The sequence below is a fragment of the Somniosus microcephalus genome, chromosome 9 (assembly GCF_052327205.1).
Source record: "Somniosus microcephalus isolate GS21.2 chromosome 9, FLI_Smic_1.0, whole genome shotgun sequence".
In the NCBI taxonomy this organism is placed as follows: domain Eukaryota; kingdom Metazoa; phylum Chordata; class Chondrichthyes; order Squaliformes; family Somniosidae; genus Somniosus; species Somniosus microcephalus.
The window spans coordinates 231,108,427-231,123,295 of NC_140995.1; the positions used below are offsets into that span (position 1 = coordinate 231,108,427).

General features: G+C 52.6%; 1 protein-coding gene across 4 annotated transcripts in view; it reads left to right on the forward strand.

The window, feature by feature from the left end:
• Window positions 1–1,646: 1,646 nt before the first annotated feature.
• The window catches only part of coq8aa (coenzyme Q8A, genome duplicate a), a 90,826-nt gene continuing 77,603 nt past the window's right edge, over window positions 1,647–14,869 (forward strand). For 2 of the 4 annotated variants that reach the window (XM_085997994.1, XM_085997995.1), the window contains exons 1-4: window positions 1,647–1,749; window positions 3,170–3,320; window positions 10,250–10,451; window positions 11,122–11,466. In XM_085997994.1, the coding sequence (XP_085854120.1) occupies window positions 10,275–10,451; window positions 11,122–11,466 (522 nt within the window). In that variant the 5' untranslated portion in view covers window positions 1,647–1,749; window positions 3,170–3,320; window positions 10,250–10,274. Of the gene's footprint in view, window positions 1,750–3,165; window positions 3,321–7,339; window positions 7,361–10,249; window positions 10,452–11,121; window positions 11,467–14,869 lie in introns of those variants that run through there. The other 2 variants (XM_085997996.1, XM_085997997.1) reach the window with 2 other exon arrangements.

A 14,869-nucleotide genomic window follows, 5' to 3' on the forward strand; every position in this document is an offset into this window, starting at 1 on the left:
ATATCTGGAGCTCACTGCATTGAGGAGGGGGTTTGCAGCGGGTACAGAGCAGATGCTCCCTCACTCAGCTCCATGGGATGAGCAGAGCACAGGGATGGGGCTGCCCCACTCCCCCTACCTCCGGGCCGCAGGCTCACCCGCAGGGCGGACTCACCCACTCCCCACCCTCCAGGGTCGGGCCACGAGCTCACCCACTCTTCCTACCCCCCCAGGGCGGGCTCACCCACAGGGCGAGCTCACCCACAGGGCGGGCTCAGCCACACCCACAGGGAAAGCTCACCCACAGGGTGAGTTCACCACCCACAGGGTGGGCTCACCCATACCCACAGAACAGGCTCACCCACACCCACAGGACAGGCTCACCCACACCCACAGAACTGGCTCACCCACAGGGCAGGAACACCCACACCCACGGGGCGAGCTGACCACCCACAGGGCGAGCTGACCACCCACAGGGCGAGCTCACCCACACCCACAGGGCGGGCTCACCTATACCCACAGGGCAGGCTCACCCACACCCACAGGACTGGCTCACCCATAGGGCAGGAACACCCACACCCACGGGGCGGGCTGACCACCCACAGGGCGAGCTCACCCACAGGACAGGCTCACCCACAGGACTGGATCACCCACACCCACAGGACTGGCTCACCTATACCCACAGGGCAGGCTCACCCACACCCACAGGACTGGCTCACCCATAGGGCAGGAACACCCACACCCACGGGGCGGGCTGACCACCCACAGGGCGAGCTCACCCACAGGACAGGCTCACCCACAGGACTGGATCACCCACACCCACAGGACTGGCTCACCTATACCCACAGGGCAGGCTCACCCACACCCACAGGACTGGCTCACCCATAGGGCAGGAACACCCACACCCACGGGGCGGGCTGACCACCCACAGGGTGAGCTGACCACTCACAGGGCGAGCTCACCCACACCCACAGGGCGGGCTCACCTATACCCACAGGGCAGGCTCACCCACACCCACAGGACTGGCTCACCCATAGGGCAGGAACACCCACACCCACGGGGCGGGCTGATCACCCACAGGGCGAGCTCACCCACAGGGCGAGCTCATGCACAGGACAGGCTCACCCACACCCACAGGACTGGCTCAGCCACAGGGCAGGTATACCCACACCCACAGGGCGAGCTCACCCACACCCACAGGGCGAGCTCACCCACAAGGCGAACTCAGAGACACGCGGAATCGGCCCCAACCCCCGCTGTCAATCCCAGTCTCTCTCGCTTCTTATTGGCTCAGCGCTGTGGCTGCACGCGGGCAGCGCACGCTCCCGTCGCGGGGCAACAACTAATCGGCGCGATCGCCAAGCTGAGCCAATCAGTAGCGGCGCCCTCACTGACTCTGACGCACACAATTAACCAATCAACAGACAGAACTTTCCTGATTGACATTAGAAGTAATCCAATCAACGTTGAGAAGGATAAGCCCCTCCCACATGCTTGAATGCGCGTCCAGCATTGAGCCGCGGAGGTGATTGACATCGCCTTCAAGCAATAGGATTCGTGGAAGGGGCGGCCTGATGACGCGCAGACCCCGCATGTTGCAATCGGGGGCGATGTTGCAATGCGAGGCAGCCAATGAGCGGCGGCGCGGGGCGGGACCGCAGGCTTGTTGTGGAGCCTGCGAGTTAGCGCTTCAAGGAGGAGGCTTGACATTGGGTGAGTGCTGCAAACTGTGCAGAGGTTGTCGTGGCACCCATAGCAGCCCGCAGCTCGGTAAGTGCATGAGAAACAGTCAGCAGCATCGCACCTCGAAACTCTCAGCTCGCAAAGTTGATAGAAATTGTTTACCTGCAAGTTTAGGAACTTTGATGTAGCTGTGTGTGTCAGTCAGATGTCTTGCCCCATGGCGGGTTGCTGGTTGCAGAGCCTGTATTGATCACAGATTAATTTGTAAATTCATATATGTATGTATGAATATAGACTGAAGTGTCTAAAATAGAGACAGCGTTGGACAAGTTCCCATTTGGTCAACAGGTTCAAATTCCTAACAGTGAATCTGGATTTTAAAAAGTAATTATATAAAAGATCTATTAAAAATCACAGTGTTAGTAATTGCAGAGGTTTTTAATTGAGGGGCGAGTAGCGCTCATCTGTGTCCCAGATTGGGAAATGCTGCTGTACTGTTCCAGAGAGCTGAGCTCTCGAGTGTGGTAAACAAACCATTTGGTAAACAAACCATTGGGCAACTGGACGGTCGAGTCTGGGGGTCTGTGGCCGGAGTCTGGTGGTGGGGGGGGGTCTGCGGAGGGGGCAGAGTGGGGGGGGTCTGCGGAGGGGGCAGAGTCTGGGGGTCTGCGGAGGGGGCAGAGTCTGGGGGTCTGCGGAGGGGGCAGAGTCTGGGGGTCTGCGGAGGGGGCAGAGTCTGGGGGTCTGCGGAGGGGGCAGAGTCTGTGGGTCTGCGGAGGGGGCAGAGTCTGGGGGTCTGCGGAGGGGGCAGAGTCTGGGGGTCTGCGGAGGGGGCAGAGTCTGTGGGTCTGCGGAGGGGGCAGAGTCTGGGGGTCTGCGGAGGGGGCAGAGTCTGGGGGTCTGCGGAGGGGGCAGAGTCTGGGGGTCTGCGGAGGGGGCAGAGTCTGGGGGTCTGCGGAGGGGGCAGAGTCTGGGGGTCTGCGGAGGGGGCAGAGTCTGGGGGTCTGCGGAGGGGGCAGAGTCTGGGGGTCTGCGGAGGGGGCAGAGTCTGGGGGTCTGGAGGGGGCAGAGTCTGGGGGGTCTGTGGCCGGAGTCTGGGGGGTCTGTGGAGGGGGCAGAGCAGAGTCTGGGGGCCTGTAGCCGGGGGCAGAGTCTGGGGTCTGTGGAGGGGGCAGAGTCTGGGGGTCTGTAGCCGGCGGCAGAGTCTGGGGTCTGTGGCCGGAGCAGAGTCTGGGGGTCTGTGGAGGGGGCAGAGTCTGGGGGTCTGTGGAGGGGGCAGAGTCTGGGGTCTAGGGTCTGTACCTGGGGTCTGTGGAGGGGGCCGAGTCTGGAGCCCCGGGATATTGTAGAACTAACTAAAATAAATCACAGACGGTAAACCCCCCGGTAACTCACGGGGGGCTGAAGCGGATGGTGTTGATGTGTTGTCCACACTGTTAAACCCTCTGTATGTAGATGACAATAATCAGCTTTTGATGTTTGTCTCTCCCTCCCTCATCCAAGCCAGTGACAGACAGCGACAGGCAGGCGACCTTCCCAAAGCAGAGGGCAGTGGGACGGCAGCATTCGCAGCAACAAGGTGACGGCGCGGACCCCAGAGACGCAGCTTTGGCCAAGGCTCCATCTCCCCCCCCGTGGGCCTCTGTCTCCTTGACCAGGTACCTGTGGAACGTCAGTGACTTTTACTCACAAAGCTGGTGATTCCAGTCTGCAAGTTTGTGTTGTGCCAATTTATGAATTTGTTTTTGTAAAAGTCGGCCAATGGTAATCCATTTGATGGCGTAAACTCTCCAAGGGGGAGGAGCCACTCTCCCACAGAATCCACGTTGCATTTGCCAGAACTAGTTTTACTGTAAAATGTAGAGTATAGGGAGCCCTCTATTTCAGGGCTGCTTTTTTCCAATGAGATCCACATGTTGTACTGTATAAGTAGCAGTCATATATTCAGAGGCGGTGAAAACATGTGTGAAAATGTAACTTGTACTCTAGATTTTAAGGTACATCCCCCCCCCCCCCCCTGTAAAATTGGACCAAAATCCAGTAAAAGTGATTGTTTTTTGTTTTCCTTCAGCCTTCCCTTCCCGATGGGCTTTCAAACCCCAAGCTTGGTGTCATTTTTCAATCCTGCTTATTGACTTAGAATTACATAGAATGTACAGCACAGAAACAGGCCATTGGCCCAACTGGTTTATTCGCCACACGTGTGTCCTGCTCTCGCCCCTCTATCTCGTTCTATCAGCATACTCCCTCTATTCCTTTCTCCCTCGTACTTAACTAGCCACCCCGTAAATGTATCTATGCTATTTGCCTCCACTACTCCCTGTGTGCGCGAGTTCCACATTCTAATCACTCTCTGGGTAAAGCGGTTTCTCCTGAATACCCGATTGGATTTCTTATATTTATGGCCTTGAGTTCTGGTCTCCCCCATAAGTGGAAACAGCTTCTCTATGTCTACCTTATCAAATCCCTTCATAATCTTAAAGATCTCTATCAGCCTTCTCTTTAGAAAAGAGCCCCAGCCTGTTCAATCTTTCCTGATAGGTATAACCTCTCAGTCCTGGTCTGGCCTGGTCGTCATTTCTCTCCTACTCTTTTCAACCTAGCACCTTGAGCCTTGGCTTCGGTTGCTCAATACTTGGAGCAAACCAATTGATGGGATCCCTGTTTGCTTTGTCAATAACAAACTTTGCAACAAAAAAAACCCCAGCAGATGCTGGAAATCTGAAACAGAAACCCAGTGTTTTGAGTCGCGAGCTCCAAGGCAAAATAAATACTGGACTGGTGCACAGAGATCTACTACTTATGCAACAGACCTGTGAGTGTGGGAGTGCGAATCGATGCTTTTCCCGAGGGCTTAAAGTGCAAAGGCAGGATCACTCACTGAATAAAGACTTGCATTTATAGCATGCATTTTATTGTAGAAAAATGTTCCAAGTTGATTCACAGAGGCACAATCAAGAAATTGAGCCAAAGAAGGAGGCGGCCGAAAGCTGGGCCAAAGGGGTGGGTTTTAAGCAGAGTCTTCGAGGAGGAGCGGGTTAGGGAAGGAATTCCTGAGCACGGTTTAAAGGCATGTATTGCCTGTGGAGCCGAGTGTGTGACTGACCTCTAGGAGTCTCACAGGCGAGTGCTGTAAGGTAGAGCCTGCTGGGAGCAGGTAAACTGGCTCTGATCTGTTGGCCAGCGAAGTTGTATATCAGCATGGAACGTGCCCACAGCTAATCTCGGGTTTCCAGCCTCTGTGGTATTTGGTTTATTGTTAGCTGATTGGTGCCTGGAACACTTGCTCAGTAAACGGTGAGGTTCCAGAGCTGTGTAACTTCCTGCCCTCACCCGCCCCCCCCCATTTCTAAACTTGTTTTATTTTTTCTCACTGGCCCTCTGTGCACCATTTACCACTCTCCAGTCCCCAGCGCGTGACCCTGACACATTGTTCAGAGGTGAGTTAGTGTGGCACAGGCTGACTGAGTCACCTTGTTATTTTGCCCAACACCCAGTCTGTCTCTGGTTCTGTTTTCCCCTCTCTTTTTTTTCTCTCTCTCTGTTTTTCCACTTTTTTTTCTTTCCAATCTGTTTCTGCTGATAGGATTTATTCTCCCTCTCCTATTTACCCTTTCTCTTTGCCCACAAGGCCAAACCTTCGCCCCAGGTTCCCCCTGCCCTAGCACTGAACACATGTCTCTCTCTAGTTTCTCTCCTATCTCACCTCATGCCCTCTTCAAGCTCATCTCATCCATGAGATTCACCTCCTGCCCCCTTGACCGCATTCCCACTAAACTGCTGACCACCCAGCTTCTCTTCCTGGCCCCCCATGTTAGCTGATATTGTTAACGGTTCCTGCTCCTCCGGTTCTATCCTCCTCTCCTTCAAATCTGCTGTCATCACCCCCCACTTAAAAAAAAAAAAAAAAAAACCACCCTTGACCCCTCTGTCCTTACTGTCCCATCTCCAACCTCCCTTTCCCCTTCAAAGTCCTTGAAGTCTTTGTTGGGTCCTAAACATGTGTCCATCTTTCCTTCAATTCTCTGTTTGAATCTTTCCTGCCACAGCAGGGAAACAGCCCTAACCAAAGTTACATATTACATCCTCTGACAGTGATCCATTTTCCCTCCGTCCTTTGATGAGGTTGACCACACCTTTCTCCTCCACAACCTCTTCTCCGTTGTAGAGCTTAGTGGGACTGCCCTTAATTGGTTTCACACTTGCCTATCTGATCCTTGCACCATCTCCTGCAATGGCTTCTCTTCCCGCCCTGTGCTGTAGCCTCCGGAGTCCCCAGTCATCTACCCTTAGCCCCCTCCTCTTCCACACCTACACGTTGCTCCTCGGTGACATCATCCGCAAACAGGGGGTCAGCGTTCATGACAACATCCAGCTCTACTTTTCCACCACCTCTCTCGACCCCTCCACTGACTGTGCTGTCAGACTGCTTGTCCGACATCCTGTCTTGGATGAGCTGCAATTTCCTCCAGTTAAACCCCAGGGAAGACCGAAGTGTTCATCTTTGTCCCCTGCCACGAACTCCGTTCCCTCGACACCGATTCCACCCCCCTCCCTGGCCACAGTCTCAGGTTAATCCAGACTGTGTACAACCTTGGTGTCCTTTGAGATGACCAGCTGAGCGTCCGACCCCATATCCTCGCCGATACAAAGACCGCCAATTCCACCTCCATAACCTCGCCCGGCTCCACCCCCGCTTCTGCTCATCTGCCGCTGAAAACCCTCATTCAAGCCTCGGTCACCATCAGACTATTCCAGTGCTCTCCTGGCTGGCCCACGCCCCACCCGCTGCTGCCCACGCCCCACCCGCTGCTGCCCATCCCACCCTCTGCTGCCCATTACCTATCCTGCACCAAGTCTCACTTATTCCTCACCACTGTCCTTACTGACCTTCATAGCCTCGCCACCTCCCCCCCCCACCTCTGTAACCTTCTCTAGCCCTACAGCACCACCCCTCCCCCACTCGCTCTGCTCCATTGTTCACGGGCATTCCTTCAGCTATTGAGGCCCTAAGTTCTGGAATCCCCTCCCTAAACTACTCGGCCTCTCTCTGCTCCATTTTAAGACCATCTTTAAAACCCAACTCTTTGCCTTGGCGTCCAGTTTCTGATTACACCTCTGTGAAGCGAGTTGGGACATTTTTCTACATTTAAAAAAAAAGGCGCCGCATTTAAGCAAGTTGTTCTCCTTTTCATTCCCTCCTCTCGCTCCTTCAACCTTTCAATCATACTCTCCTCTCTCTCTCCCTTATGCTCTCTTTCTCTCCATTTTTCCCTCTTTTTTCTTTCTCGCTCTTTTCCCTCTGTCTTTTCTCTCTTTCCCTCACTGCCCTTTTTCACCTCCCCCCCCCCCCCCCATTACATTCCAACCGCGACAACACTTCAGAAGTGCTTCATTGGCTGTGAGGCGCTTTGAGACATCCTGAGGTCGCGAAAGGCGCTTTTAATTCTTCTGTCAATGTTCTGCTGCGTGCCGAGGTTCGGGGTGTCCCAGCATTCTTGAGGTGCAGTGTATCTAAGTCCTGTCGCTCTTGATTATTTGTGACTGTCGCGTTTCCCCTTTTAAGGAGCCCTGGTATTGCTCCACTGGCTGCAGCTGTGTGCTTCCTCATACCACATCGCTCAACACAAATAACTCCTTTGAAGGAAGTCAGGGATTCCTGAGGACTGTAGTACGGTTCCTTTTCCTGCCTGTAAGAGTAAGCCTCCCAGTTTTCTTCCAATTCCTGAGTCTCCTTGGGGTCCTACCCCCTGCTGAGGGGGTAGGGGAAAAAAAAGAAAGATCTTGCATTTTTATATCACGTCTTTCACGGCCTCAAGACGTCCCAAAGCACTTTACAGCCAATGAAGTACAGGTGCACTATCCCTTATCCGAAACCTTTGGGACCAGATGTTTTTCGGAATTCGGAATTTTTCGGATTTCAGAATGGTATTCAGAATCAGTATGTAACACCCTAGCAGGGCTCTGGGCAGCACCCCGTAAGCAAACACATTAATATTTCTGCAGCGTACCTTATGAATATTCACACTGAGTGGGATAAATAAAGACTATAAATAGTATTACAGTTTATTTGCACAGTAATAATTTGGTAAATTAAATAATGGGATAAATATAGACCATAAATACTCTAGTTACGCTCCACGAAAAAACTTTCAGTTTTCAGAGGTTATCGAATTTCGGAATTGCGGATAAGGGATAGTCTACCTGTACTTTTTGAAGTGGAGTCGCTGTTGTAATGTAGGAAATGTGGCAGCCAGTTTGCGCACAGCAAGCTCCCACAAACAGCAATGTGATAATGACCAGATAATCTGTTTAGTGATGTTGGTTGAAGGATAATATCATCCGGGACACTGGGGATCATTAACTTCACCTGCACCTCTTCAGAATAGTGGCCATGGGATCTTTACTTCCACCTGAGGGAGCAGACAGGGCCTCGTTTTAACGTCTCATCCAAAAGACGGCACCTCTGACCGTGCAGCACTCTCTCAGTACTGCACTGGAGTGTCAGCCTAGATTTTTGTGCTCAAGTCTCTGGAGTGGGACTTGAACCCGCGACCTTCTGACTCCGAGCCTCGCGCTCTGCCCACCGAGCCACGGCTGAGGGCCGTATTCTGCAGGAGTAGCTTCGGGAGATCGCTGCCTGTGCAAACCAGCAAAGGAAAGACTTTGGGGCTGATTTGACAGAGCTGTCTGGGCATGGGATTGGCAGGGCTCAGGCTGGTCACCTGGGGTTGGGGGGGGGGGGAGGTGCGTGTGTCTGTTAATTTGGGATACCCCTAGATTTAGGATGTGGTAACTCCTACCCTAGTGTGACAGCCCTACTCTCTGAAGTGGGCCCATCCACACCCACCATTCTAGGGCCTTAGACGTAGCAAAGTGTGGCTGTCTCAGTGCCCACGGGGCACCGGGGGACGGGCAGTAAATCTGGCCCTTTACCAGTGTCGCCCGCACTCTGAATACAGATTAAAGTAGTGGGGGGGGGGGGTCTGAACTGTAGGGGTGAGGGCTGATGGCTCTGTCACTGATAGTGGAGTAGGGGTAGAGGACACGGTGTTCCAGTGCGGGCAGGGGCATAGGACTGGAGGCCAGATACAGAGAGCTGAGGGATTTGTAGATAATGAGGAGCTGAGGGCTGGAGAGGGGGTGAGGCTGGGGGTCGGTAGGTGAGTGGGACTTAGTTGAGGATGGGCTATGGGGTGGGAGGGCGGAGTTGGGGGATTACGGCGGGTGGAATCAGCGAGAGATATTACTGGTGTGTGCTGACTTGGGGCAGTTTTAGCACAGTGGACCCATTCCCAGTGGGGAGCGGGTCGGCTGTGTTAACACGTCACGTGGCGCCTCTACAACCAACAGAGGGAGGAAACTTTCACCCAGTCAGAGTCGTGTGTGTAAACGGACAACACCAGTGGCAATTTTCAGACAGCCCTTATCATAACTTACAGAATGGGAAGGCTTTACTTGGATAGCGGAGCTGTAGAAGCAGTCGAACACTCCACCCCTGTCTGTCTGAAGAGTACAAAAGGTTCCCTTATCTCCCCTTCCCTTCGTCACCAAACAACGATCGGGGGGAGGGCGGCGGCAGCATTTAAACCCAGGCACAGAGGCTGTCCCGATGACTCCGATGTTTCTTAACCAAGGCCCCTCCCTCCCTCCCCGGGGTTCGATCCCCATCCTGTGCTGCACTGAGCCCAGGCCCTGGTAAGAGGGCTCGGCCTCTCCGGGCCAGGGAGGAGCAATTCAGCCAATTCCCATCGAGGACGGGAATCGAGCTTGGCTGTGACGCACTTCACGGTTGAATAGCTGGCCTGGACTCCCCAGCCAAAGCATAGACATGAATCATTCAATTCAATTCAATTTTATTTGCCATATGTAACCAGTACTAGTACAATGGAATGCTTACTCCCCGTGGGGACATGTCAGCTATTCTTACAGCGCCGTGTTCAGAAAGTCAATTCTTTGGCATCCAGTGGCAGTGGGAGCACAATGTCTCTCAGCCGCTCCGTCCTCCTCGTCACCACGGCCTCCTCCTCACTGTTGCCGGCTCGGCTCCACGTGTGATGGCCTGCTTCTCCCGCTCACCCTCTGGCCACCATTCCCGGCTCCCCTCCTCACAGTCGGACTGCGAGTCGTCGTGGCTGTTGCTGCGTCCCGCTGCGCTGCCTCCGCCCGACTCGCCGAACACATCCTCCGGTCGCCGCGGCTTCCACTTCACCGTCGCCGGCTCCACGCTCCATGGCTAGTTGGGGGAGGTACCTGAGGCGAAGGATTGGGGAAGAAAGGTGGGGGCAGGGGGATGAGATGCTCAGGACAGTACCCTGGTAAAACTTCCATACAGAAAATAGGGCCGGTCATTAACTGGACCAGCGGGGCCGGTCAGGACCGGTCATTAACCTTGTTGCTGTGCACAAAACAGCTGCACATTGGCCTACAGAACAATGACTACTGTTCCCATTATTCACTGTGTGTGAAGGGCTGTGTGACCTCTGAGAAGGGAGCTGAGGTTCGATTTATGAATGCAGGTTTGTCCTATGGTGCTGTCCTTTGTTGAGCTGGTTACTGTTCTGACTTGGACCTTGTGTTTCTGCAGTGGAAGAATAAAGTGGAGACGGATCATGGCGAGCGACGTGATCATGTTGATGAGGGGCCTGGCCAAGCTGAGCCAGGCCATCGTCGAGACACAGACCGTGCAGATGCGTGCCACGGTGTCGAGTGGCGAGGCACTGACGATGGCCAGAGGCTGGCAGGCGTCTGCTGAAGATGCTTTCAGCGCGGCATTGGGGAAGGTGCAGGTACAGAACCCCGGTGTGCTTTGAAAAAATATATTTATTCATTCTGGGGATGTGGGTGTCACTGGCGAGGGCCCATCCCTAATTGCCCTTGAGAAGGTGGTGATGAGCTGCCTTGAGCCGCTGCAGTCCGTGTGGTGAAGGTGCTCCCACGGTGCTGTTAGGGAGGGAGTTCCAGGATTTTGACCCAGTGACAATGAAGGAACGGCGATATACTTCCAAGTCAGGATGGTGTGTGACTTGGAGGGGAACTTGGAGGTGGTGGTGTTCCCATGCGCCTGCTGCCCTTGTCCTTCTAGGTGGAAGAGGTCGCGGGTTTGGGAGGTGCTGCCGAAGAAGCCTTGGCGAGTTGTTGCAGTGCATCTTGTAGATAGTACACACTGCAGCCACGGTACGCCGGTGGTGGAGGGAGTGAATGTTTAATGTGGTGGATGGGGTGCCAATCAAGCGGGCTGCTTTGTCCTGGATGGTGTCGAGCTTCTCGAGTGTTGTTGGAGCTGCACTCATCCAGGCAAGTGGAGAGTATTCCACCGTGGGTGATGTGCTGCGCCAGATCATCACCGAGTGGTGAAGGCAAAAGTTTGCCTCGTGTGGCAGGTGAGCCGCGGGTTTTCCACAGGCACTAGCTGGCGAGTAAACGCTATATATTTATTTATTATTTTTCCAATTCTAGGATGTTGGGATGCAGCAAGAAAACATCTCGAACCTGGATGAGGACTTCACTTCGAAGTGGAGCTCTCCCAGTGAGGCCTCCGAAGCGGTGATGGAAGACTTCACCACAGGCGCCCACCACCACCAGGCAGCTGCTGACCCCGCGGCCTTTGACCCCGCATCCCCCGGGAATGAGGGCGGGCTCTTTACCGGACGTTCCGGGGACTCGAGCGGCCCCTTCTCGTCCACGGCCCAGAGGCGGTCCTTCCACCAAGATCACCGCTCCGTCAGCGGGCTGACAGCCGAGGACATCGACAAGGCCCGAGAGGCCAAAGTGACTCCCGCGGACAAGCCCTACAGACAGATGGTATGTCCCGCTCCAACGCCCCGCCCCCCCCCACTAACAATTGTCAGTGTGTTTTGACTGAGCCAACTTCAAGACCTGGATGAGTGATATCATAATCAATAAATACCCGTGGGTGATGGAAGCTTCCGGAAGCTCCTCATCGGTGATCGTTTGTTTTTTAAAAGAAATATTGTGCTCAAGCTGCTCGGCCATTGTTCTGCTGATGTGGAGAGTGTAATTCCAGAGTCTGACTCTGAGCTGCTCTCATCGATGTCAGCTGCAGTTATACAACTCCCTCGATGCAGTGATGAGTCCCAGGGGATTTGTCAGAGGTGAGCAGGAGCCATGGAATGTTGCAGCATAGAAAGAGGCCATTCGGCCCATTGAGCCTGCGCCGGCTCTTTGAAAGAACTATCCAATTAGTCCCGCTCTCCCTGCTCTTTATCCATAGCCCTGCAAATTTTTCCTCTTTGTATTTATCCAACTCCCTTTTGAAAATTGCTATTAAATCTGCTTCCGCCGCCCTTTCAGGCAGCGCATTCCAGGTAATCATAACTCGCTGCGTAAAAAAAAAAAAAAAAAAAAAAATTCACATCTCCCCACTAGTTCTTTTGTCAATTATCTTAAATCTGTGTCCTCTGGTTCTCGACCCTTCAGCCAATGGGAACAGTTTCTCTCTATCTACTGTGCCTGGACCTCTCATGATTTTGAACACCTCTATCAAATCTCCTCTCAACCCCAGCTTCTCCAGTCAATCCACGTAAATGAAGTCCCTCATCCCTGGTACCATTCTGGTAAATCTCCTCTGCACCCTCTCCAAGGCCTTGACATCCTTCCTAAAGTGCGGTGCCCAGAATTGAACACAATGCTCTCTCTCAGGCCTAACCGGTGTTTTATAAAGCTTCCTTGCTTTTGTATTCTACGGGCTAGAAATTCGGCTGCTTTGCGCCTCCCGTTGGCACCTGCGGGGGGCAGTAATGGGGCGTTAAAGGGTTAGTGACCGGGCGCGGCAAATTCAGCGACGCTCGTGAATTTCCCTGGCGGTTTTGCGTTGGCGCCAACACTTACTGCCTCGGTCTCTGGCGCCCCGTAGATCGTGACGTCATCAGGTGCGCGGTGCCCCGGATGTGAAATTCGCTCCCGCCCCCCTGCTGGGAGGCGGTCAGATAAGCCAAACTTTATTCTTCGTACCAGCCTGGTGCCTGCTGAAAGTTTTTGAAGCCTCATTGCTGCGCGATGCCTAATCCCTCCACTCTCTGAGAGTGATTGGGGCTGGAATGGAAGTCACGCAGGTCCCCTGGACCCACAGAACTAAGAAGAAGAATGTTGCAAACCGTCATTGGCCTTTTCCTTTAATCGAGGGCAGGAGCCTCTGATGCCGGCAGCACTGCACTGCACGTTCTTCAGCGCTCTGCCGCTCCCGCCCCTCTCTCACTTTTTAGCGCACTAAGAGAAGTGTTTAGCGTTTGATTTAGCGCTCCACTTCCCTCTTAGAGCGCTAAAACTGAATTTCACGGGAGGCGAGAATAATTAGCGCCTGGCACTAATTTTTCAACTTTTAAAGTTTTGGTGCCCCAAATGGGGCTAGACCGAATTTCTCCCCCTATGCCTCTACTTATAAAGCCAAGGATCCCGTACGCTTTTTTTAACAGCCTTCTCAACTTGTCCTGCCACCTTCACGGATTTGTACACGTACACCCCCAGGTCATAGAGTTATACAGCACAGAAAGAGGCCCTTCGGCCCATCGTGTCCGCGCCGGCCATCAAGCCCTGTCTATTCTAATCCCATTTTCCAGCACTTGGTCCGTAGCCTTGTATGCTGTGGCATTTCAAGTGCTCTCTCTGTTCCTGCACCCCCTTTAAAATTGTATCCTTTCGTTTATGTTGATGTAATTGTTATAGTTGCTATTTACCAGCCGCAGGATCACATGCAAACAGGAACTGGTGCAAGGCTCAAGGATGTCTCGGAGCGGCTGCAGGGCATTCTGGAGGGGGAGGGTGAACAGCCAGTTGTCGTGGTGCATATAGGTATCAACGATATTGGTAAAAAACGGGATGAGGTCCTAAAAGCTGAATATAGGGAGTTAGGAGGTAAATTAAAAAAAATAGGACCTCTGGTAGTAATCTCAGGATTGCTACCGGTGCCACGTGCTTGTCAGAGTAGAAATAGAAGGATATTTCAGATGAATACATGGCTAGAGGAATGGTGCAAGGGGGAGGGATTCAAATTCCTGGGACATTGGAACCGGTTCTGGGGGAGGTGGGACCAGTACAAACTGGATGGTTTGCACCTGGGCAGGACGGGGACCAATGTCCTAGGGGGAGTGTTTGCTAGTGCTGTTGGGAAGGGTTTAAACTAAAATGGCAGGGGGTTGGGAACCTGTGCAGGGAAACAGAGGAAAGGGAAGCAAGGATAGAAGCAAAAGACAAGAAGGAGAAAAGTAAAAGTGGAAGGCAGAGAAATCAAGGGTGTAAATCAAACAGGGCTACAGTAAATAATAATTCTAAAAGAACTAAGAGTGTTTTAAAAAAAACAAGCCTGAAGGCTTTGTGTCTTAATGCGAGGAGCATTCATAATAAGGTGGATGAATTAGCTGCGCAAATAGATGTAAACGGATATGATATTATTGGGATTATGGAGACATGGCTCCAGGGTGACCAAGGCTGGGAATTCAACATCCAGAGGTATTCAATATTCAGGAAGGACAGGAAAAAAGGAAAAGGAGGTGGGGTAGCATTGCTGGTTAAAGAGGAGATTAACACACAATAGTAAGGAAGGGTATTAGCTCTGATGATGTGGAATCTGTTTGGGTAGAGCTGAGAAATGCCAAGGGGCAGAAAACGTTAGTGGGTGTTGTATACAGACCCCCAAACAGTAATGCCAAGGTTGGGGATGGTATTAAATGGGAAATTAGAGGCGCGTGCAATAAGGGCACAGCAGTTATCATGGGTAACTTTAATCTACATATAGATTGGGCTAACCAAATTAGTAATTAATACTGAGGAGGAGGAATTCCTAGAGTGTATACAGGATGGTTTCCTCGACCAATATGTTGAGGAACCAACTAGAGATCAGGCCATCTTGGACTGCGTATTATGTAATGAGAAAGGATTAATTAGCAATCTTGTTGTGCGAGGCCCCTTGGGGAGGAGCGATCATAATATGATAGAATTTTTCATTAAGATGGAGAGTGAAGTAGTTGACTCAGAGACTAGGGTCCTGAATTTAAATAAAGGAAACTACGCTGGTATGAGGCGCAAGTTGGCTAGGATGGATTAGGGAACATTACTTAAAGGGTTGACGGTGGATAGGCAATGGTAAACATTTAAAGATCGCATGGATGAACTACAGAATTTGTTCATCCCAGTTTGGCATAAAAATAAAACAAAAAAGGTGACTCAACCGTGGCTAACAAGGGAAATT